The sequence below is a fragment of the Elephantulus edwardii genome, unplaced genomic scaffold, assembly GCF_000299155.1.
Source record: "Elephantulus edwardii isolate Elephantulus edwardi_28Jun2011 unplaced genomic scaffold, EleEdw1.0 scaffold00077, whole genome shotgun sequence".
In the NCBI taxonomy this organism is placed as follows: Eukaryota; Metazoa; Chordata; class Mammalia; order Macroscelidea; family Macroscelididae; genus Elephantulus; species Elephantulus edwardii.
Genome location: NW_006399827.1, coordinates 12823608 through 12847296, shown reverse-complemented (window position 1 = coordinate 12847296; position 23689 = coordinate 12823608). Strand labels below are relative to the sequence as shown.

The 23689-nt window shown below is 48.8% G+C and overlaps 1 protein-coding gene across 3 annotated transcripts; it reads left to right on the top strand.

Moving 5' to 3' along the window:
• CACNB1 (calcium channel, voltage-dependent, beta 1 subunit) lies at positions 1-20572 on the top strand. Of its 3 annotated transcripts, none has more exons than XM_006889374.1 (14): positions 40-291; positions 2682-2768; positions 5687-5806; positions 7428-7550; positions 8271-8407; positions 8605-8681; positions 10058-10077; positions 10345-10425; positions 10838-10896; positions 11040-11149; positions 11312-11463; positions 17559-17654; positions 18096-18281; positions 19981-20572. In XM_006889374.1, exons 1-14 carry the CDS (start codon positions 208-210, stop codon positions 20443-20445), a joined length of 1797 nt encoding a protein of 598 aa, XP_006889436.1. In that variant the 5' UTR covers positions 40-207; the 3' UTR covers positions 20446-20572. The 3 variants fall into 3 exon arrangements, with proteins under 3 accessions (XP_006889437.1, XP_006889436.1, XP_006889435.1); XM_006889373.1 differs by lacking the exon at positions 10058-10077 and adding an exon at positions 9073-9227 and having other exon boundaries at positions 208-291; positions 19981-20445; XM_006889375.1 differs by lacking the exons at positions 10058-10077; positions 19981-20572 and adding an exon at positions 9073-9227 and having other exon boundaries at positions 1-291; positions 18096-18484.
• Positions 20573-23689: the final 3117 nt, after the last annotated feature.

Sequence of the window (23689 nt, the reverse complement as noted above, 5' to 3'; positions counted from 1 at the left end):
GATGCTGAGCCTTCAGGGGCGGAGGAGGCGGTGGCGGCTGAGAGAGGGAGGAGGGAGGGAAAGCAGGAAGGGGGCTGGAGAGGGCCAGGCTGGGTGGCTGGACTGGGTGCTGGCTGCGCTGCGCTGCTCTCAGCTCCCACGGCCTCTCCCATGCGCTGAAGGCGCCCGGCTGGGCCGGGCCGGCGGCCGGAGGGGAGGCTCCTCTCCATGGTCCAGAAGACCAGCATGTCCCGGAGCCCTTACCCACCCTCCCAGGAGATCCCCATGGAGGTCTTCGACCCCAGTCCACAGGTGAGATTCGGTGACGGGGCCTGAGTGGAGCGGGCGACTCCCATGGATCTTGGTGGGGTCAACTCGAGGGGCAGAGGGGTGGAAGAGATAATATGCCTGGCACGGAGAGAAGAGGGGCGCCTGCACGCCCCCCAATGCCCCTGGGCTAATGATTGATGGGCAGTTGGCTCGGAGTTGGGCTGCAGTGCCGCGGAGCAGAGAGGGGGCGGTTGAGCCGCCTGTCACCCTCACCTCCCCCGCATCAGGATCCCTAATGCTGGGGTACCATTTGTAGTGAACTAAGAGTTGGGCTGTTGATCGGGTGATCTGGGCGTTGAGAAGTGGAGGCTCAGGGACGCTGGAAAGCGAGGGGACAACGCAGAGCACGCTGGGGGGCACTGAGCGGGTGTGGGTGGGGCTGGGGTGACACTGGGAGAAGGCTGAGGAGATGGTCAGAGGGCGATGCCAAGAGGGCTTTCTAGCCACGGGGACATTGGCCCTGTGGGGAAGGGTCCAGCCCGGGGACAGGCCCGCTTCCCAGGCTCCTCTGTCCTACCCCTAGCTTGGACCCGCACCCCTCCCCCCACGCCCACGTTGGCTTTCCAAAGTTTGGAAAGTTGGATTCATGCCAACTCACTATTGAGGAGAGAAGGGAGCTGTGTTATCTGGGAGAGGGGCCTGTCATACACTTTGCCTGTTCCTAGGTGTAGTAGTTTCCCTGGAGTGACCAGCAGGACTTGGGTGGTCTTGCTAGGAAATTTCTCTGAGATATGTTTGCTTTCAATCCAACAACATCCCAAGTCTAGGACAGAGTTAACCCTTCTCTTGCTGTGGTCAGCCTGGGACAACTGTAACCACCATGATAATGTGGTCAATGGGTATGTAGGGGGGTCAGGTCAGACTAAAAATACCTCCCTCCTCCACCCCAGGCCCCTTGGAGCCTGGGAGGCAGCTGACTGGGGCCTTCCTTTCAGCTGTCCTCTGTCCTTCTGGGTGCCACTCCCTTTCCCAGCCTGGGATGGTGGCATTGTGAATAAGAGTATGGCACTCATTGGAGGGACCCTCTTGGGTTTGTAGGGATCCTCAAATTTAAGAGTTTGGGTATGTTTGATTGGAACGAAGGGGCAAGGGGAAGACTCTGGAAAGGTTCCTAGGACCCCTCCTCTCTTACCTATTTATCCTCCTAACTGTTTTCAGGTACTGGGAGTCGCTCTAGTCTGGTCATGGTTCATCCAGGTTATTTGGGGGGAAAAATAATAAGCAAACAAAACAAACAGGAATCTAGGGTGGAGGCCAGGGGAAGGGGTTCAGAGGGAATAAACCCTTTTTTTTGGGGGGGAGAGGAAATGAACTCTTAACCACACCCCAACCTCCATTCTGGACTGGCCTGAAGTTAAGTGTATCTTTGTAAATTGGGGAGGGCAAAGAAAAAAACCCTCTTTTTGAAAGGCTTTTAAATACCTGAAGCTCTTAACCTGAGTCTGTGGCATCTCAGGGGCTGTTCACTCTACCATCATATCCACTCCACCAAAACCAGGAGCCCTGGTCAGTTGTGATTGAGCCAGCCTGGCCTTTGGAGGCATGTGGGGCTAGACCAATGCTCTGGTTAGGGTGGGGCAGAGGAGCATTTAGATTGATGTTGCCTGGTGGATACCATGGGGACAGGGTGTGGGCAGTGGCAGCTGGGGTGGAGAGTGGAGGCATGATTACTCTTGCCCCCTTGAGGAGAGGTGTGTGCCTACTGTGATTTGGAGGAGGAGGTGGGATGAGGTGCTGTCAGGGGAAGGATCTGTCCCATGGTGCCTGGGCTGGCTGTTGATTTCCTCTCCAGATACTCTCCCAATCTCCTCCTTAGAAATCTTGCTTTGGGTTTCCAAGAGCTCTGAGTGGCCACTCCCCTCCCCACTCTGCGCAAAAATGAAGGAAAGAGTTGGGCACAGAGGTGAAGCCAAGCTGGGCTCTGGGTTGGCTATTTCTCCTCCCTGGGGACCACTAGCTCACGCAGCCCCCCTCTGACTCCAGCTTAGGCTGAAGGGACTTTCCTTGGTTTTCTTCGCCGTCCCCCCACCCCCCAGCACTGCAGGCAGCCTTTCCCTGGAGGCCTCTGCAGCCTACCCTGCATCTTAATTAGCTTTGCTGCCTAATGAGCCTCCAACTTCTCAGTGCCTTCCCTTTCTGGCTTGTTATGGGGTTTTCTATGTGTGACCCCTTAAGCCTCTCTTGCACTGTCCTCTACTCTATGATTGTGGTCTGGGCTGTCTGCAAAAATGAGAGACCCTCCCTCCCCTTGGACTATACCACCTAAGGAAGAGGATGGGGGTGGTGGGAGCTGTTCTGATGGGCTTGGTGGACCCGGAGGTTGAGGAAGGGCCTTCCTGATCCCACTCTTGTCCCTCCCGCTGCTTCTCTAGGGCAAATACAGCAAGAGGAAAGGGCGGTTCAAAAGATCAGATGGGAGTACATCCTCGGATACAACATCCAACAGCTTTGTCCGCCAGGTAAGGGAAGGAAACCGGGCTGAGCAAAGTGAAGTGGCTGTTGGTTGAGACCAGCATCCGTGAGCTGGGTCGGATATTTCCAGGCACCCTCCTCCACATCATTTGTCACCTGCCTAGAACCACCCCATCACCCTGACACCCCATGACCTCTCCGGGATGTGCTGTCAGCTGCACCCACTCCTTCAGTCTCTGCCCCCGCCCTGCCCTTCCCCCAGCACCAGGCGCCAGCCCCTGCTGCCTGCCTGCGTCATCTCATTCAGGGACAGCCTGGCCTGCCTCCTTCAAGCGTGCTTTGGGCTGTCACCCACTCCCCCTGCCGGCTGTCTGCTTTCATGTCCTCCCCCAGAATATGTGATAGGGTGGGGTAGAGGCAGGCCCTAAGAAATGAGGAGCTAGGATGGTTGGGTCTCTGGAACCCAAAGCTCCTGGAGGGGGTATGGCTCTGGGAAACGCCCTCCTCACACACCCACACAAGTGCTCTTTAATATGTAGGGTGGTGGAGGCAGGAGTGAGGTGATTTTAGAGAGGACTTTAGTCCAGCACCCCTGACTCAAGGAAGAATAACAGAAAGTAGGCTGCTAGGGTCTTCTTTTCTCAATGAGGAAGCGACTACCCTCATCTCTATTCTAACTCAACCTCAGGCCATTTTAGGCTCAAATAGAGGCAAGTGAGAAAGACATGTGGTTGCTATGACTACCTAACATCTCAACAAAACCTGGTACCTAAAAAAGGAGAGAAGGGCTTGGCATCAGACAAGGGACTGAATTGAGAAGAGGAGATGGACAGGGCATGTGAGAGCAGAAGACAGTAAAGGAAGGAGCCCCCTGGAGGCCAGACCCCCATGGGCCAGAGGGGAGAGCGTGGTGCTAGGCAGATGCTCCACAGACCAGAATGAATCAGGTCTTTCTTTTTGCTTCTGTCTCCACACTTGTCACATGTGAGCCCAAGCCTGAATTGCTTGTGTCAGGAAGGGGCTTTCTCTTAAAATTTTCTAAGCATACAAACATACTGGAAGTCCTCTCTTTAATTTCTCCTCTTCCCTGCTATAGCGAGGGTGGGCCAAGGCCAGGGCCAGGCATTAATGCTATATGTTGTCCCACTTGGAAGAAGAGGACCTTGGTTCTCAGTCCTGGAAGTCAGATCAGCTGCCCTGCCTCAGCCTCCAGTCCTTCTCTTAGCTCCCCAGGTCTGACCCCCAGTAGGTGGCAGTCAGTAGTGGGGGCAGTCCTTGCCACATCTCTGAGCTAAATATACCCTAGCAGTTTGCACATGTAGCAACTCTTCTTGTAACCTGAGCCCCCTGGGGGACGGGCAGTTTGGGCCACCCCCTAGGCCAGTAGGACCAGGCACCGAGGGCGCTGGGATGGAGGCGCCCAGCCGGACCCTCGTGGTGGTGAGCTGAGGGTGGGAGGGAAGGGTGGGAGCAGCCCCTCTGGAAAGCAGGAAGGTGGCCTTAACTCTGGCCTGTCCCTTTGCCCTTTCACCATTTCCCTGCCTCCTGCCTTTTCTGATACATCATGTGTGTATGTGTGTGTGTTTGGGGGTCAATAACTTTTCTGGGTCTCTCTGAATCTCTATTTCATCTCTGGTTCTGTTTAGTCTTGTAAGGAGGGGCAGAGAGTGGTAGATTAGCTGGTTTTTGGTTTCTTTCCTTTATGTCTCTTTCCTAGCTTCTGTTAGTGAGCTTCTCATCCCAGCTCTCACCCTCATTTTCATGATTCTCCCATTTTCTGAGTCTCCCATTTTCATGATTTGACTGCACACGGGACAGACGTCTACACTAGTTAGACTAGTTAGTGTCCACTGGCATCTGAGAGAAGGTGGAACTTTCTCATCTTTCTGATGCTCTCTCCCTCCAGACCAAACAAATGGACATTCCTTATAAGAGGCCCCATACCTCACATTACTTCCACCTCTTGTAGCCACGCTTCCCCTACCCAACCATATACAAGTCCTCACTGCCCAGCTTCTGCCCTCGTGTGCCTCATGCCCATGGGGACACAAATATCCAGGATACCCCCTTTGGTGTGTATGCATATGCACACTCTGTCATGTACACGCTGCACCTTCTGTAGAACACATCCTCCTACACATATTTGAGCTGTTGCACATCCAAGCATACATATGAATAAGCACATTCGTCACACTAAAGATCCCTCCATGCTCCATGCATCTTACATGTATGTATGTGTCCATCCCTAAAACAGTGCTTGGTCTCTAGTTGGTTACTATGGTCAGAGCCAGCTCCTAAGCACACCTTTGAGCCTTCATTCAGCCTGTGCCCAGCATCCTCTCTCTTGGAGAAAGGGCTGCTCTATCTGCTGCTCTTACCTCTTCTACCTGTACCACCTCAGGAATCACAGGTTCCCCTTTGTATTTTATGAGGGCCTGAGAGTTGAGGCTCTGAGTAGGCTGGCCTGATTCTGGCAATACTAATTAGACGAGGAGCTGAAGAGGTAGATCTGTCTCCAGCAGTACACAGAGCTCAGGCCTAAGCTAGTGGCTGCAGGCCCTGGAAGGGACTCCACGGGCCCTCTGCTGAGTGGATTGAACCAGTGCTGAGGTTAGGAGAGGGAAGCAGGAGCAGGGAGTGGAGACTTGTCCCCTGGCACTCCTCTCCTCCACTGGGCCCCTATCAGGTTCCCACCCCTCCCTGGGCCCCAAGCAGCTGTCCTTGGACCTGCCATAACCCAGTGTTTGCTGTTGTCTCCCTTCCCAGGGCCATGCGCTTCCTGAGGGCCTGAAAACCTCACTCTCTGCCCCCTTCCATCTAATAGCTCTTTCTCCTAGTATTGGTGGCAACACACTTGCTGACTGGGACTTGAGGTACCCAGGGTGACACTGACATGCCTTCTGAAATCCTGGGGCAGGAGGAGGCAGTATTGGCCCCGATCTGACCTGGTCTTGTCTGTCTTCAGGGCTCAGCGGAGTCCTACACCAGCCGCCCGTCAGACTCGGATGTGTCTCTGGAGGAGGATCGAGAAGCCTTAAGGAAGGAGGCAGAGCGCCAGGCCTTGGCACAGCTTGAGAAAGCCAAGGTGGGAATGAAGAAGGGAGGGAGGGATTGTGCTGGTATTTCCTCTTCTACCCTTAGGGCCTAAAAGGAGCCCCGATGGACGAAATCAGGCCTTTGCCCCCCTTCTTCCCAGCTGCGTTTCCCTAGTCCTCGATACGCCTTTGCTTCTTCATCTCCATCCTCATGTTGTTGTTGTGGGGTGTTACTGAATTGTATAACCTCCTTATATGATATAATAAATGCCCAATATTGTTTCCAGCACATAATAGGAGTTTGAGAAATGCTTAATTTTGCTTTTTTCTGGAGTCAAACTTTCTAGGCTGGAATTTCAGTTTTGCTTCTTAGCTGTGTGATCTTAAGCTAGTTATTTAACCTTTCTGAACTGTAACTTCCTTACTGAAATGAAGTTGAGGGTTATACTTACTTTCATAGAGTTCTTTTTTAATTACATTTTATTAATTTTAATGAACAGTTACAGAGATTTTGGGTTTCCATTCATTCATTGTTGCACTATTTTCTCTACCCTCGCCCCCCAGTTCGTTCCTCTTTTTTTCCCCCTTGAAAGTCTGTTTTAATTTTCCAATTGCCGCAGTGCTTGTCAAAGCCAGTTCTGATTAATCTCCTTTGTCAGTGTGTCCTTTGCCATTCCCTATCACTCCTCCCTGAGAGAGACTTCACCCTGATTCATAAGGAAAAGGGGACGTTGTAGGTTTCAGGGTGAAGATCTTCTCTCACTACTCTAAAGGGCCCCTTTGGCAATAGGAGACACATAGACTATTTGTGGAGATTGATTTTGGAATGTAGATACACTGTTATCAATTGTGCTTTGCCGTACATGTTCATATCCTTGAAGATGTATCATGGAACTGTTGCAACCTAGAAGACACAAATCTAACTAACAAGTTAAAAGTACATGAGTCAAAAATGGAAAAGCAATATTTGAAGTAGAGGTTCTAATAGTGGCACAAATCAAGTTACAGATGGAAGGCAGTTCTTAAAATAAAAGGCCTATTGACTAGCACTTTGTCTATTATAGTATAAAGGTTAGGAACCACAAGATGTAGAGGCTCAACTATGCCATTTATTGTTCTTAAGTCCTGGAGCAAATTCCATCTGCCACTGGGTTGTTTTACAGCTCAGAAGTCCGCATGCAAGGCAGAGGTGAAGTAAGGAACTGCTTATGAGGTTTTCCATCAATTTCAACAACTAAGAGATAGTGAGAAGAGTTGGAACCTCAGAAAGCTTTTAGGACTGAATAGTAGGCTCTTGTGTCCAGGAGAAAATGAATATACTTACCAGTAGTGTTAATGCTCACCCACAGCTCTTCTGGGAGGATCTAAATCGTTGAAGGGTTCATAGAGATTTTGTGATGAAAAATGAAGTGATACATATAAAATGTATAACACAGTACCTAGCATAGTAATGTTACTGTTTTTATTATTCTTCCTTTTCTTGATATGGGTTCCCACTTAGCCTCTTCTTAGTGCTTCCCTATACCATGGGAAAACTAAATTCTGTTTACTTTTTTAAATTATAAAATTTGACACTCATACAGCAAACACCCCAAACCACTTGTTTCCGTTTTACCATCACCACTCCACTCAGGTGGTTTAGTGACTCTCGTCCCTCTATGAACCTCTTAGACCAAGCCAGTGGCATTTGCTGTGCGCACCAATGTCGGCTACAATCCATCTCCCGGGGATGAGGTGCCTGTGCAGGGGATGGCCATCACCTTTGAGCCCAAGGACTTCTTGCACATCAAAGAGGTGAGAGAGCACTTTGCATCTGGAGGAAGGGCGAGAATGTGGGAGGGATGGCTAAGGCTGTGGGGGAGTCAAACAGAGTGGGAGTGACAGTGCTATGTGGCATTGGGCAAATCTTTCACCCTCTCTGACAGTCTGGCTTCTCATTAGTAAAATAGGTGATAGTGCATAGGTCACGGAGAAACCCTGATGGCACAGGGGCTAAGTGTTTAGCTGCTGGCAACCACAAAGTTGCCGGGTTGAGCCTGTCAGTCACTCTGTGGGAGAAAGATGCTTGTAAACCTCATGTGGCCGTTCTGCTGTATTCTGTGGTCACTGAGAGCCAGAACGGATTTGATGGCAATGGGTAAATGGGTAGATCCTGGTCACAAGATTTTTGAGAGGAGTTTTGATGAGGGCTGTAGTGAGAATGACAGTGTACCAGGCACATGTAGGTGTCAGCATTTGTCCTTTTCACTGACTTTCCAGGGCTGGGCAGGGACATGCGGGGTGAGAACTGAGGAGGAAGGATTCAAAACAGGAATGTGCGTGGGGAGGGATGGTCCATGGCCAGAGGGGTCCTAGAGTAGCCTGAGAATCAAGTGTCAGAGCCTGGTACATGATGGGAGGATTTATTTGAAGGTGCCATCCCTGCACAGGAAGTTTCCTCTAGAGGGTGGCTGCTGGTTTGCACCTCTATTTTCCCCCTGCATCTCTTTCACTCACCCACCATGTGGTTTGCAGAAATATAACAATGACTGGTGGATTGGCCGGCTGGTGAAGGAGGGCTGTGAGGTTGGCTTCATCCCCAGCCCCGTCAAACTGGACAGTCTGCGTCTGCTGCAGGAGCAGAAGCTGCGTCAGAACCGCCTCAGCTCCAGGTGTCTGGTGGGGGCAGGCTCTCCTAGTCCCAAGGAGACACTGTCAGCAGGATTTGTGCCTCCAGGCCTGACCCACTGCCCTGAGGGCACAGAGTCATCACCATGGGGCTGGAGGGTCTCCAGGGAGGGCTCCATGGGAGAGAACAATATCCCCCACCCCTTTGCTCACAGCTCCATTTGCTTCTCTGCCCACACAGCAAATCAGGTGACAACTCCAGCTCCAGTCTGGGAGATGTGGTGACTGGTACCCGCCGCCCCACACCCCCTGCCAGTGGTAAGAGTTGCAGCCATCTCAGGAACTGGGGGGAACTTCTGGGGGTGGTCTTCCCCCTACCTGTCCCCTTCTTTGCCTGGAATAGAGAGTGCCCCGTCCTGAGTCCTTGAACACATCCAGTGATCCTCCTCCATGAAGGATAGGAAATCCTACAAACTGATTACATCAGTGCCCATTCTACATGTCTCTCCTCTCCCATTTCTTTGGTAGCTCCATCTCTCTGCCTGATACCCCGCCCCCCCATTCATTTCCCCCAGTCCTGTTCCATTCACCTCTTCTTCTTTCTTTTTTCCCCAACCCCATCCCTCTGTCTGTACTTGTGTCTCCATGTCCATCTCACTCTTTCCCCGCCTTGTCTTCTTCCTCCTTTCTCCTGATCTCTCCGGTCCAGGTAATGAAATGACTAACTTAGCATTTGAACTAGATCCCTTAGAATTAGAGGATGAGGAGGTGGAGCCTGGTGAGCAGAGTGGCTCTGCCAAGACTAGTGTTAGCAGTGTCACCACCCCTTCACCCCATGGCAAACGCATCCCCTTCTTTAAGAAGGTAATTCCTGCTGGGTTCTTGAAAGAGGGGAGGGGGTTCAAGGCCCAGGCATTTGCTGATGGGTGGGAGGAAGGGAGGGAAAGAGAGGATGAATTCAGTTTTACCAGCCTAATACTGTGGGGTAATGGCTGACTCCTTGTTAAGGAGGGCAGGGTGGAATGACACTGAGAATGGGCACGACCATCTCCATACACTATCCCACCTTTGCCTACTTTCCAGGAAGGGATAGTTTTTTCACTGGCAGTCCCTCCTCCCTGAGAGGGATGCACACCTTGAGGAAAAAGGTTTTAGTTCTAATAAGAACTAACTTTCCACATCACTACCAATGGGAGAGTCCAAAGCAATCCACCACCCCCATCCTGGTATAAAATAGAATTCCTTCTTCTTTGCTCTATTTGAACACCAACAGACTGGGATGGGTACATGGGGAACTAATGACTGCAGAGCAAGAGAGTATAGGGGGAAACCCTTAAAATGGGCAGGTTGCTATATACTGGGGGGGGCAGGAGGTGGGCACCAAATTGAGGTCATCAATCTCTAAGTTCTTTTTAAGACTCAAAAAAAGAATAAGGCATGTTTAAATCTTCCCTAGTCTGCAGGACTGGCAGTCCTGATCCCAGCCCTGATTCAGGGCCTTCCCTGGCTTCCCTTAGCATGGGATCCTGTCCCCTCTTTCTGGCTCTGTCTGTCACTAACACGCATGCTCTGTTATCTCTCCTCGTCTGCCCGCTCTCCCTCTCTTGTCCTGGCTCCTTTCTTGCCCTCTGCCCCTGCCTGGGTACCTTTCCCTCTCCCCTCCCTTTTTCCCTCTTGGCAATCTCTGGACCCAGCCAAACAGAAGCAGAAGTCGGTGAGTATCACAGCTTTCTGTGTCCCCCTCCTTGGCCCCTGGGATGAGCTGGGGGGGGCCTTCTAACACCCATTCCTGTATCTGCCTCCCATTTCCCCCACTCTTCCCGGTTCTCCCTGGCCATCCCTCCCTACCCTTACTCTAAATCACCATATCTGGGCTCTGGGATCAGGGGGGGAGAGGATGCATGGAGGAGTCTGGAGGCTGGGGAGAAGGGCTAATGCCATCTCCACTGTGGCATTTCCCCTTCCTGCTTCCCCCCTCCAGACAGAGCATGTGCCCCCCTATGACGTGGTGCCTTCCATGAGGCCCATCATCCTGGTGGGACCGTCGCTCAAGGGCTATGAGGTAGGAGCCCCCATAGGGGAATGGTCCCAGAGGGGCCCAGACCTCCAGAGATACTTCATTAAAAGGTTTCCAGACTCTAGAGAGACTCCCCAGAAAGACCTTGGTCCCTAGTGTATCCATCACAAAGGGCTACAAATCTTCAGAGAGACTTTCTAGATCCTAACCCTTAGGAAGACCCACCCAGAGGGGCCCATCCCCCAAAGAAAACCTATAGAAGACCAGGTTCCAGGCTCCTGAGTTACCTCTGGAAGGACCAATGGAATCAGAGACCCCCTTAGAAGCCCCTCAGACCAAATGGATTCAAGACCCATTCAGTCCAAGAATTTAAGAAGTGGAATATAAGGATGCAAATGCCCACACTTATCCTTCCTGAGTGCCTGACTTTTCTGTCTGCTCCAACCTCCAATCCCAGGTTACAGACATGATGCAGAAAGCTTTGTTTGACTTCTTGAAGCATCGGTTTGATGGCAGGTAAGAATCTCCCTGGGAGCTGGCTTCCCTCACCCACTGTCGCTCTCAGGATAAGGAACAAGGTGACTCTTGCCTGGATCTTAGGGAGAGGGGAGGGCATCCTGACCCAGCCTGACACCAGGTTCCCTTGTCCTCTCTCCCAGGATTTCCATCACTCGTGTGACAGCAGATATTTCTCTGGCTAAGCGCTCAGTCCTCAACAACCCTAGCAAGCACATCATCATTGAGCGCTCTAACACACGCTCCAGCCTGGGTGAGAAGGCCACCCCTCATCTCTTTAACCTTCCAACCTCTAGGCCAGATGTGTGAGGGATGGGAGATGGCAGGTGGAGCCTTCTCTAGGAATGCTTCACCTGCTCATTGCCTCCTATGGGAATCCTCTTATGTTCCCCCTTCCATGACTCCCACTCCCCAGCTGAGGTGCAGAGTGAGATTGAGCGAATCTTTGAGCTGGCTCGGACCCTTCAGTTAGTGGCGCTGGATGCTGACACCATCAACCACCCGGCCCAGCTCTCCAAGACCTCGCTGGCTCCCATTATTGTTTACATCAAGATCACCTCTCCCAAGGTGAGTGTGGGAGCTTGGCCTGATAGGGAGCAACACATTTTAAAAGGAGTATTCTGGAGTTGAGCAGCCTGGATTGAAATCCAAGCTCCCCTGCTTACTAGTTGTGTGACTTAATCTCCCTGGGCCAAAATTTCCTTCTTGGAAAAACTCCACCATGTGGATGTTAGGAATTGATAGTATTTAACAAAAGGTCTGGTACGTAAAAAGAGAGAGAGAATGACCAAGTATGAGTGGGTGGGTTTGGGTGAAGTGCTAGATGTTTTTGAATGTTGCTATAATTGGTATTATTTGGAGCATCCGTACTCCCACCCTCCTTATCCTACCAACAAAGGAGGACACCCACCCCAAAAGAAAGGTCAGGTACAAAGTACCTCATTATGAATTAGCTGCTAATACATTGTTGTTGTGTACCATTGACACAGAACTAACCCATAGCTGGCCCTCCAGCAGGTTCTCAGAGGCAGTTGATCATACGGGAGATTGCCTGTCCTTCTCCTGCAGAACAGCTGCTGGATTTGAACTGTGTGTTGTCAGGATTGCAGCACAGCTTCTTACCACAAGGCTACCAGAACTCCCTACTAATACATTACCATTATCAATATTATTATTAGGCTTGCTCAGGTCAGTTTCTTGTCTCTAATCTAGTTGATTAGGTAGGGGAACTCTAGTGACCTAGTGGATAAGAAGTTAATTTGCCAACCCACAGGCAGGTAGTTCAAATCCATCAGCTGCTCTATGGGGGAAATATGGACATTTTTCTTCCTATGCAGTTTACAGTCTCTGACCTACTGGAGGGTCAGCTGTGCATTAACACCAACTTGTTGGCAATGAGAAAGAGAATTTGATTGACCTCTGGTTCCTATTCCAAAAAATGGAGAGAATTCTGTGCTTTTTATCCCAGTGTTATTTAGCTGGTTGGCAGTTGGGAGGTCTTTTCTGTCCTCTGATTTCAGCACTTTTTACTACATTGGACCTTGACAGAGAAGAACCAGTAGGAAGACTATTACTTCTCTATCATATTGCAGCTCCATTGACTTTCCCTCCTAGATGATAGTGGGGATTTGAGTAATGTGGAGGGAGCATTTAAAGTCTGAAGACAGCATGGTGTTCAAATCATAACTCTGTTTTGATGAACTTGGAACCTTGGGAGAATTATTTCACCTCTGTGAGCCTCTATTTCTTTACTTATGAAATGCAGATTATCCAACCAAGTAGAAGGATGAACTCCATAGAGAGATCTTCTTTCAACTTTAGGTTCTATGGAATGAAGGATGTACAGTGGAATTTTAGCTGCAAAAAACTGAAACCATATCATTAGTAACAGCAAGATTATGTGATCTCTTTACATAGTAGGTGATACCAATATCCAGTGGAAGACTAAAATGGACTCCCATGACGTATTGTGAATGAATACATCAAATTACAGGGCAGCATAATTATGTATAATTAGACACATACAATGTGTGTGTTTATGGCAGGATGTTCATCAAAATAGTAAAAGTTGCCATTTATAGAAAACAAACAAAAAATGAGGACTACCCGAGGCCCTAGGGAGCTCTGATGGCACAGCCTGTAGAGAACCTTATCCCCAGCAGCTCTGTGGGTGAAAGATGGGCCCTCTCTTCTCCTGTGATGTACAGCATCAGAAACTCACTGATGGGTCAGCTGTGAGTGGGAACTGAGTCAAAAGCAGAGTGGTTTTGTTTTGTTTTTTCCTAAATGAAATTTTTATTTTATACTGGTTTGCTTACAAAGTTTGTATACATTGCTTTTCACACCACATCTTTCCCATTTCCTTTCCCTTTCTGTTGACCTGCCAAATTGTGCGACCCTGTGATCACCTGCCCCCCCCCACACCTCTCACCCAGCTTCACCTCTCTGCTCCTACCCTCCCCTCTTGGATCCTCTTACACGTTTTACTAGTTATCTATTTCTACAATAATGGTCTTATACAGTATTTGTCCTTATGGGACTGAGTTAGTTCACTTAGCATAATGTTCTCCAGTCCCTCCCAAGTTATGTAGTGATTTTCAAAATCATTGTTCCTACATACTGCATAGTATTCCATCAGGTGAATGTACCACAGTTTCTCAAGCCATTTGATTGTGGTTGGACATTTGGGCTATTTCCATGTTCTTGCAACGGTGAATAATGCCACTATGAACTTGGGTGCACAAATCTCCATGTCTCAATTCTAATTTTCTTGGGCTGTATTCCAAGCAGTGGAATAGCTGGGTCATACAGAATTTCTGTGTTCAGCTTTTTGAGAAAACACCAAACTGCCTTCCAGAGTGGTACCATTTTAAAATTCCACCAACAGTGTATAAAAGCTCCTATCTCTCCACATCCTCTCCAACATTTATTACTTGCTGTCCTGTTAAATTTTGCTACTACTTCTGGGGTGAGATGGTATCTCATTGTGGTTTTGATTTGCATCTCTCTTATTGGCAGTGATTCTGGACATGTCTTCATGTGTCTATTGGCCATCCAAATATCTTCCTCTGTGAAAAGTCTTTTCATGTCTTTTGCCCATTTTGTAATTGGGTTAAATAAAGTGTTGTGTTTTACTTGAGACTCAAGTCCCTCCCTGGTGTTTTTGTTGAAAGGATTAGAGGTAGGTGATGTAAAGAGCCCAGTATACTTCCTGATTCATGAGACAGCCAATGGTGGAAACTGCTGCCATTCCAGGATAGCATCCTTTGAGCTGAGCACCTGGACCGATTACTTCACCTTTTTGAGCCTTGAGTTTCTAATGAGTATAAAGAAGAATTTAAGTGTTTCTTTTTTTTTAATTATTTTATTATTTTTTGTGCATGTACCGTCAAATAAGATCTGACTGGTACAAGAGGAAATTGTCCCTTCTTCTCCGGCAGAGCATCTGGTGGACTCGAACTGTGTACCTGTGGGATTGCAGTACAGCTTCTTGCCATTAGGCCACCAGAACTCCCCTGAATTTAAGTGTTTCTTGAGGGGAACCAAATAATGTAATGGATGTTAAAACACTTTGTGAATGAGAATAGTGAGTAATGGATGCTTCTATTTTCCCCTTCCATAGAGGACTGAAGATAAGGGTTTGGGCTCTGGAGCCAGATTGCTGGGTTTATATCCCAGTACTGCTGCTTACTAGTTCTATGTTTTTTTCGGACAATTACCTAACTTCTCTATGTTTCCGTTTCCTCATCTGTAAAATAAAGATAGTAATCTTCAAAGAGTTGTTATGAAGATTAAATAAATTAATTAATTATGCTAAATTCCTGGAACCTACTAACGATCCCTGGTGGTATAAGTGCATTGCTTGCTGGGCTGCTGAGCTGGCTCAAATCCACCAGTGGCTTGTCAAGGTAAAGATGATAAGCATTTGGTTTTCATTAAGATTTATAACCTTGGAAAGCAGATGGAGGGGCAACATAAGTGAAAATTGACTTGATTATGGTAGATTGTTTGGTTTTGTTTCTTTGTTTTTGCTAAGCATCTATTTTTTATATTTTTAAATTTGAAGTGTCTCATGTACAGAAGAATTAAAGAAAGGTATAACAAACTCTGTTCTTTGATGACCATTTGTTCAGATTCATTTTTTTGCTTCTAAATTTTACTTGTTGCTGAGAATAAACAGCAAACTCTACACCAGTCAGCTCTTTATACATATACAGTCACCTCATTGCCAGTTCAGAGCTGCCTCTTCAGTAGGTCTTCAGGGACTGTAAATTGCATGGGAAATTTCCCATCTTTCTCCTCTAGAGCAGCTGTTGGTTTTAAACAGCCTGCCTTTTGATTGGCAGTACATCTCCTTACCTACTAAGGCCACAAGAGCTCCTCTGAAGTATAATCATTTTCTCAGGACAATGGTTTTAGGTATTCCTCCAACCTTCATGGCTCCAAGAAGCCTGGAATCTATGAATATTTGAAATTCTGCTTTATCCCCTTTTTATTATGATTAATCTATGGATTAAAAAATATTCTATGGAATCTTTGACCAGAATGTTTGGTTATGGTAGCCAGGCACCATCCAGTTATTTTGGTCTCATGGCAAAGGAGATATTCATGAAGTATTTAGCTACCCTTTTCATATCCTGTTCCTAATGACTACTACTTTGTTCCAGGTAAATAGAGATCAAATATGCCTTGGATAGCTTATTACAAGCTTTTAAGACCCTAGGCACCATTCAGTGAACTAACAGGTAGAACAAAACACTAAATATGCGATTAGGCCAATTAACTGGGATGTCCCATGAAACCATGACCCAGGGAACCCAATCCCCTGTGGTATTAGGTTATATACAAGTAGCCTTATGAGTTACTTTGGTTTTTGTTGTAAATAATCACACAGCATTAGCCAATTCAATTTTACAAGTGTACAAAATGTTGACAGCAATTACAGTAATCTGCTGTGCATTCCCACCCTTAATCAGTGCAATTTTTCCAGCGTTGTTAACTCCCATCCTTCCTCTCTCTTACCTCCCAACCCTGGTAGCCACTAATAAACTTTGGTCTGCATACATTTTTCTTTTCTTGTCTTTTCACATTAATGAGATCATAAAATATTTGTCCTTTTTAGCTTATTTCACTCAGCATAATGTCTTCAAGCTCCAGCTGTTGTTAGATGCCATTGAATCAGGTCTCACCCATAATTGATTCTTCAGAGGATTTTCAGAGGCTGTAAATTATATGGGAGGAGATTGTCAATCTTTCTTTCCTATAGCAGCTGGTGAATTCAAACTGCATGCCTTTGGGCTGGCAGCACAGCTCCTTGCCCACGAGGCCACCAGAGCTCCCTAGACACTCTGTACCAAGTATCAGACTTTCATTTCTAAAAAATACTCCCAACAATCCCAAACCCTTCAAGTAGAGTTGTGTCATTTGCGTAACAGGTAGTTGATGAGTTTTCCCCTCACATCCTTATGCCATATTCTTCATATCATTCAGTTTTGATGATCATATAGTTCTTTTCCTTTGCCCTGTTGATGTGATCATTTATCTTGACTGATTCTCTAATATTGAGCTATTCTTGCTTTCCTGAATAAACCCCAGTTAGTCATGGTGTATGACTCTTCTGTGCTGTTAGATCTTGTCTGGTTTTTGCTGTGAGCTTTTGTATCTATATCCATAAGCAATATTGTCCTCTAGTTTTCTTTTCTTATAATGTCTTTGATTTGAGTATCAGGGGTTTGTTTATGCCATAGAATGAATTGAGGAATATTCCTTCTTTCTCTAGCTTTTAGAAAAGTTTGTCAGTTGCTCTCTGAATGTTTGGTAGAATTCCCTAGTGAAGCCATCTCATCTACATGTTGGTTTTGTTTGTTCGGTTGGTTGGTTTTTTTAATCCCTGATTGAATTTTCAGTTGTTATGAGTTTGTTGAGACTCAGCAAGTCTGTATCTCCTCTTGAGTCAGTTTGAACAGATTGTGTGCTTTTAAGAATTTTAATCAATTTCATCTAGGTTCTCCAGTTTGTTACTGTAGAGTTGTTCATAATATTCTATCATAATTCTCTTTATTGGATCAGTTGCAGTGTTTCCTCTTTCATTTTGTTTTTATTTGCTTCTTTCAGTAGGAATATCTCCAAAGTGATGTGTTTCCTTACTATGTTGTGTTCATGATAACTCTGGTCAATCAGCTTGTTGTAACACTGATGATAACTTGGCTCACTTATTAATGATACTTTACATGCTAGCCATTATTGTTCTATTATTGGATAAGCACATTAATAGTATCCACTTGACAGAATTATTGTCTGAATTAAATTAATTGATCATGTAAAATACATAGAAGAGGGCAGATGTTAACATGTGGGGGAAATGAAGCCTGTAAACAAGGTTAGAAGACCTTCAGGAGAATAACTGCCCTTCATGTGGACCATGCTCCCTCTAAAGGAGAACCTCCCAGGACAAACTGGTGTGAGACCCAGAATAGAGTCTGCAGATTTCTTAAGGTAGACCCAGCACTGAAGAGATCAGCTCTGCAGTGGGGACTGGGGATGAGAGTCATCCAGTGTCCACCATCCACCAGGCCACATGGTGACTGTCCTAACTCTGACCAAGTACTATCTCTCTGACTTGATAACTTTGTTTTCTCTTCTTTTTCTTTCCCCCAAACCAGGTACTCCAGAGGCTCATCAAGTCCCGAGGGAAGTCTCAGTCCAGACACCTCAATGTCCAAATAGCAGCCTCGGAGAAGCTGGCTCAATGCCCTCCTGTGAGTTTTCAGACCCAGGGAAAGGTTGGCGGGAGTGGACATTTGAGTTCTCCTGGTTTCCTCTAACCAGCATGGGAGAGACAAAATGACCAGAAACATCTGTGTCAGGCCCACAGGTGCAAACCGGGCCTTGGGAAAAGAAGTCTTGATGGGGAGTCAGAGACTGACTTCATGCTCCAGAGCATTGTTTCTCAGTGGCAGTCAGACCACTCTCCAAGCTTTATTTCTAGAATGAGAGAGTTGGACTGAGTGCAAAGACTTCTTGTAGTCCTGCCAGTCTATAGATGTGAGAGCCCTCCTTCCCTTTCTGCAAATCTAGAGGCCTCTTTATAACCTTGTCCTTCAACCCCTTGGCTCTACCCACTGCACCCAGGCCACACCCCCAACTCCCTGGTCACACCCTGGCTCATCCCAGCCCCGCCCCTAACCCCACCTCCACAGGAAATGTTTGACATCATCCTGGACGAGAACCAATTAGAGGATGCCTGCGAGCACTTGGCCGAGTATTTGGAAGCCTATTGGAAGGCCACACACCCACCCAGCAGCACTCCGCCCAATCCGCTGCTGAACCGCACCATGGCAACCGCAGCCCTGGCGGCCAGCCCTGCCCCTGTCTCCAACCTCCAGGTACAGGTGCTCACTTCGCTCAGGAGAAATCTCAGCTTCTGGGGCGGGCTGGAGGCGTCGCAGCGGGGCGGCGGCGCGGTGCCCCAGCAGCAGGAGCACGCCATGTAGTGAGTGCCCCACCGGCCCTCTTTGCCACCCAGGGCTTGGAACTGGAGTGCAGGGAACGTGGGGCAAGGAAGGGAAGAGTTTTATTTTGTAAAAAACGTGGTGAGCAGCAGTTTCTGGTGTCTGTGGTTTTTGATGGGACTGGGGTTAGCTGATGGTGCCTCCCTGGGCTGGGTTCTTTGGGGCTACATCACCTCTTCTGTCTTGGGGTCTTGTAGATATGAATCCTGGTCAAGGACATTATAACACAAGTGTTTAGGAAGAAACCGTGAGGAAGACTGATATACATGGTTGCTGGAGTCCAGAGCCGTTTTGGCCCCCCCAGTCAAAAGTAACCACAGAGTTGAGGTCCTCAGGCCTACGGAAACCCACAGACTAGGGGAACCTGTAGAGATTAGCTCTTCCCCAGAGCCCTGACCCGAGAGGGAGCCCAGGATGTAGCATCTTCTATGAACTGATGCTGTATCTTTCACCCTTCTCCCAGTTAAACAGATTCTAGGTCTTGTGGGTGCCCCATGTTGCCTGCTCCTTCCTCCTATGGGAGTGACAACTCATTAAGCAAATGCTTCTAGGTTAGAGCCAGGAGCACTCCTGAAATTATTCTAGACCATTGATCTTCAGATTTGCTTCATCTACAGAACTTTTTGTTCACTGAGTCTTAGGTGGCATCCTCACTCTTCTCAGAGGGAACAAGTGACTTGGGTTCCCTTTCCCCTCACGGGAGGCTCTGATGTGCTTCTGTTCTCTCTGCCCTTGCCCTACTGGGTCTCAGGCTTCCAGGAGACAGTTTGGAAACTGCTGTTCTGGCCTAACCCACACCCATACCACCACTGAGAAACTGAGTCCTCAAGAGGGAAATTATTTGCTCAGGGCCTGATAGCTTATAAGTCGCAGGAACAGGACTCTCAACTCCCTGCCTATGGCTCTTTGTACCTCACACAGCAGCCTCCACGGTGGTGGTGAACATTTGGTCACTTTTACATGGAGTTTGGTGATGAGAGCTTTGGAATGCCTACTCCCATTGTCTCCAGTTTGGATAGAGACCCATTAGCCTTTACCAGCTACTGCTTTGATGAGTCCTGAGTGAAGGCAGGGAAGGGATTTACCTTGGAGGCTGCTGTCTGACTAGGCAGTCTCAGGAGTGGGATTCTGAAGATCTGTGATTGGAGTCTGGCAGTGGGCTGAACGAGCTTGAGTTTGGCCTGAAACTCCCCTGTTAACAGACTGGAATATTGGAGTCAGTGACTAACCCAATCTTCCACTAACAAGTGGCAGTATGAAGGAGCTGTTAATGGTGATTAACCCCAAGACAACATTAATGGCTTGTATCAAGGAAGTGGTGACTAACGTTTACAGGCTCTGCACCATGGTTACCATGAGAGTTCACATTTCCTCAAGCTTTGACAAGATTGAGCACCCCTTGTCCCAGTAGAGGAGCAAATAGAGCCATCTGCCCAGCTACCCATCCCCTAGACCCGTGCCATCCTCGTTCAGCCGGGCTGAGTGTCTTGGTGTTGTCACTAACCTGCCTTGCTTTGTGTTTCTCTCACCCCTGCCTGATCTGCATGGTGTGTGCCATCTGCCTGCTAACCAGGGACCCTACCTTGCTTCCGGGGACCAGACGCTGGAACGGGCCACCGGGGAGCACGTCAGCGTGCACGAGTACCCGGGGGAGCTGGGCCAGCCCCCAGGCCTTTACCCCAGCAGCCACCCACCAGGCCGGGTGGGCACCCTGCGGGCACTATCCCGCCAGGACACGTTTGATGCTGATACCCCCGGCAGCCGAAACTCTGCCTACACGGAGCTGGGAGACTCGTGTGTGGACATGGAGACTGACCCCTCAGAGGGGCCAGGGCTCGGAGATCCTGCAGGGGGAAGTACCCCACCAGCCCGGCAGGGCTCTTGGGAGGATGAGGAAGAAGAATATGAGGAAGAGCTGACTGACAACCGGAATCGGGGCCGGAATAAGGCCCGCTACTGTGCTGAAAGTGGGGGTCCTGTTCTGGGGCGCAATAAGAATGAGTTGGAGGGCTGGGGGCGAGGTGTCTACATCCGTTGAGTGGCAGAGGCAACAGGATTGGCTCTGAGTCCTGGGGAGGGGAGGGACAGTGGGGTCACTATCTTCGATACACCTTGTCTCCAGGCAATCCTGACTCCCTCCTTTCAGATGCCTTTGCTCAATGTTTGGGGTTTCTATGGTGGCATCATCCCAGCTTTTGGGAGGCCCTTAAGCCCCAGCTATAGGCTTTTTATCTGCTGTGGGTGAATAGGGGGATACCTACCTTTCTGCAGTGTCCTCTTTCCCCCTCCTCAGGGGACTGTCCCCTCTCCCTCCCAGAGAAAAGGTGCACTTCCTTAACTCTTTCTACTTGGGACTCTTAAGTGAGGATCCTAAATGAGATGGCCCTTTCTTTTCCTGGAAAGAGAGGCCACAGCATCTTTCCCATGAGGCCTCTCAAACCCCAAATCCAGGCTCCCTTAACCCTGACCATCTCTTCTCTCCAGCTTCCCTGCAGCATTGTCTGGTAGGTAAAGGCTAGGGTGCTCTTGTGTGGGGAGGGTCTGAGTGCAAACTGGCCAGCATCAGTTCTCTGGTGCCCACTCTCTTCCCATGGCCATGGTGATGTCCAGTGCCTAGAAACTCGAGCAGTGGGCAGTGTAAGATGCTGCTACCCACCCCACCACCTCCATGCGTCCACCTTTACCTGCCCCAGGAATGAGCTTTGCCTATGACATCCCCTGCTTGCTGCCATCAAAAGAGGGGCCCTCCGTGTCAGAGCTTTCCCCCTTCCCTGCGCCACTTGAGTGTGGAGCCCGTGGAACACTCTGGCCTGCCTCTTTGAAACCAAAAAAAAAATCTTTCACCCTCACCCTTGAAACCCCAGGGGAGAGGCCCTGAGGGTTGGCGCCCAAGGGGTGATCACCATCCCAGGGGTTGCCTAAGGACCTTGGATCTCTCCTGGAGGGTTTGGCTGCTGCTGCTGTTCTGTATTTGCCTCCTGTGAACCTGTCTTTTACCTGTATCTGCCCCCCCCCCAAGGAGAGGCCTTGATACCCCTTTCCCCTGAGGTATCCCTCTGCCTCAGTATCTCTGTAGCCCAGCATCCCTGCCCCTCCCCAGCATCCTAGCTGGGCCAGAGAGAGCCGATTGTGCCAACGAGGACTGGGCCATGCCCGGCTGCCCACCTCAGGGATGGGCATCTCATGCCTGTCTCGCCACCTCCTGTGCCAATGTTGTTCCACCCCTCCCCCTGGGTGGTAGGGTGCAGCTTCCATTCATTGGTTAGAAGACACCACTGCCCAACCTTTCCCCCTCCCAGTCTTGTGTCCTGTGCTCCTATCTGTCTGTCTGTTTGTCTGTATCCCCCTAGGAGAAGTATTTTGCCACATATAAAACCGCCGTCCTGTCTTCGTGGCTGTTTCCAGAGCCTGCTTCTTTGTTATCGTCACGTCGTTGCCAACCTAGGCATGTGGGAGCCACTGGCACACAGTGGGAGCAAAGGGGTGGGTGATAGGAACAAGCTCAAAAGGAGAAGTGGATTCTTTTGTGGCCTTTGGTGCATCCCATTCAAGTCCAACAACAGTTGCTTGGTCAATCTCAGCTTTCATTCTTCCCCAGTACCCCACCTTGCCCATCTCCCCATAAGTGGGACCAGAGGAGGTGGAAGCTGGGGCAGAGAAGAATCCCTGACACAGTCTTAAGGGAACATGCTTGGTTTTGCCCTCAGCTGCTCCACTTCAGGAAAGGCAGGGTCTCAACTCCTACTGGCTTCCTGTCCACTGGACCAGTGCCCTTAGGACTACCCCCACCAAGGCCCAACCTCTGACAACCACCTTTGGGGGAAGAGAGCAGAAAAAATGGAGACACTCTCCCTAGACTAGATATGAGGGAAAAAAAGAACTTTCTTTAATGAGAAGAAAGCAGATGACTCTTCCTGTTTCTGCCATCACATCACCAGCTGGCAGGATGTGGATTCCCACCAGCTGTTACTGCAGTCACCCGTATCCTGCCTCATGTAGCACTGACCAGTGATTTCTCCACTCTACTAGTGGTTATGGGACAGAGACCCTGAAGGAGCGGTCTCTTGAGCCCTTTACCTTAATGCTCTTGCCCAGGTGGGAGGAGAGGAGAGAGGGGTAAGAGAGGAGCAGCAGATACCTTGAGGGCCTGAAGATGAAGGGTTAGCAGATCAAAGAGATGGACTAATTGGTCAACTGGCTGATCCAACATTGCAGAGAAGTTGATAGCAAAGCCAGTGCTGCTGGAATTAAAATCCAATCTCATCTCTACTTTCCAAAGTATTTTTTTTTCTCACTGCCTTTCAGTGAAATCAGTTATTCATTGATAAAAATCCAAAACATTTACTGATCATTTCTGTGTACCAGGCATATGTTGAGATGGAAGCCACAGATAAATGCCATTCACTTCATTGAACTGTCAGATGTGGAAAACACTGGGCATTCTGATACCCTGAAAGACTTGGGGAGGCTTACTGGAGGAGGTGAGGTTTGGTGGAAGCCAGAAGGATGGCAAATCTGCAGCAAAAGACCTCTTTAAAATGCAGCATTTTTCTTTGAAGCCTAAGGAGTGCCAGAACCAAGGTACTTTCAATCACATGCTAATGCAAAGACTAGACAAAGAATAAGGACGACCAAGGAAAAATCGATGCCAGGAAATTAAAAGGTGCATTGCCATGGAAAAGTCTGCTGTTAGGGACCTCTCCAAAGTACTGAAGAGCAATGGTTTCTCTCTGGAGACTAAGGTGTGTCTGATACAGGCCATGGTCTTTGCAATCACTTGTTATGCATCAGAGAGTTGGACAATGACCAAGGAGGATAGAAGGAGAATTGATGCCTTTGAGCTGTGGTGCTGGAGAAGAGTATTGAGAGTACCATGGACTGCTAGGAAAACAGATTCATCCTGGAAAGGGTTAAACCGGGTGGCTCCTTGGAGGCAAGGATTCTGAGGCTCTGTCTAACATACTTTGGACATGTTGTAAGGAGAGACCGGTCCTTGGAGAAGGACATCATGCTTGGGAGGATGGAGAGACAGCGCAGGAGGGGAAGGCCCTCAATGAGCTGGACTGATTCAGTGACTGGGGTAATCGGGATGGGAGTGTCAGAGACAAGTGGCACAGGACAGAGCAGAGTTTAGGGCTGTTGTACATAGGGTCGCTATGAGTCACAAGTGACTCGATGGCACATAACAACAACAACAACAGAATTACAGTGTTGGTGAAGAATATGAAATATGCCAAGACTGCAAGAAGGAACAGATCAGACTTGTAAGAATAGCCTGAATG

Coding starts and splice junctions, on each gene's coding strand:
- CACNB1 (XM_006889373.1), top strand. CDS start 208: ATGGTCCAGAAGACCAGCATGTCCCGGAGCCCTTACCCACCCTCCCAG. Junction 292..2,681: donor TCTTCGACCCCAGTCCACAG/GTGAGATTCGGT, acceptor CTGCTTCTCTAG/GGCAAATACAGCAAGAGGAA. Junction 11,150..11,311: donor TAACACACGCTCCAGCCTGG/GTGAGAAGGCCA, acceptor CCCACTCCCCAG/CTGAGGTGCAGAGTGAGATT.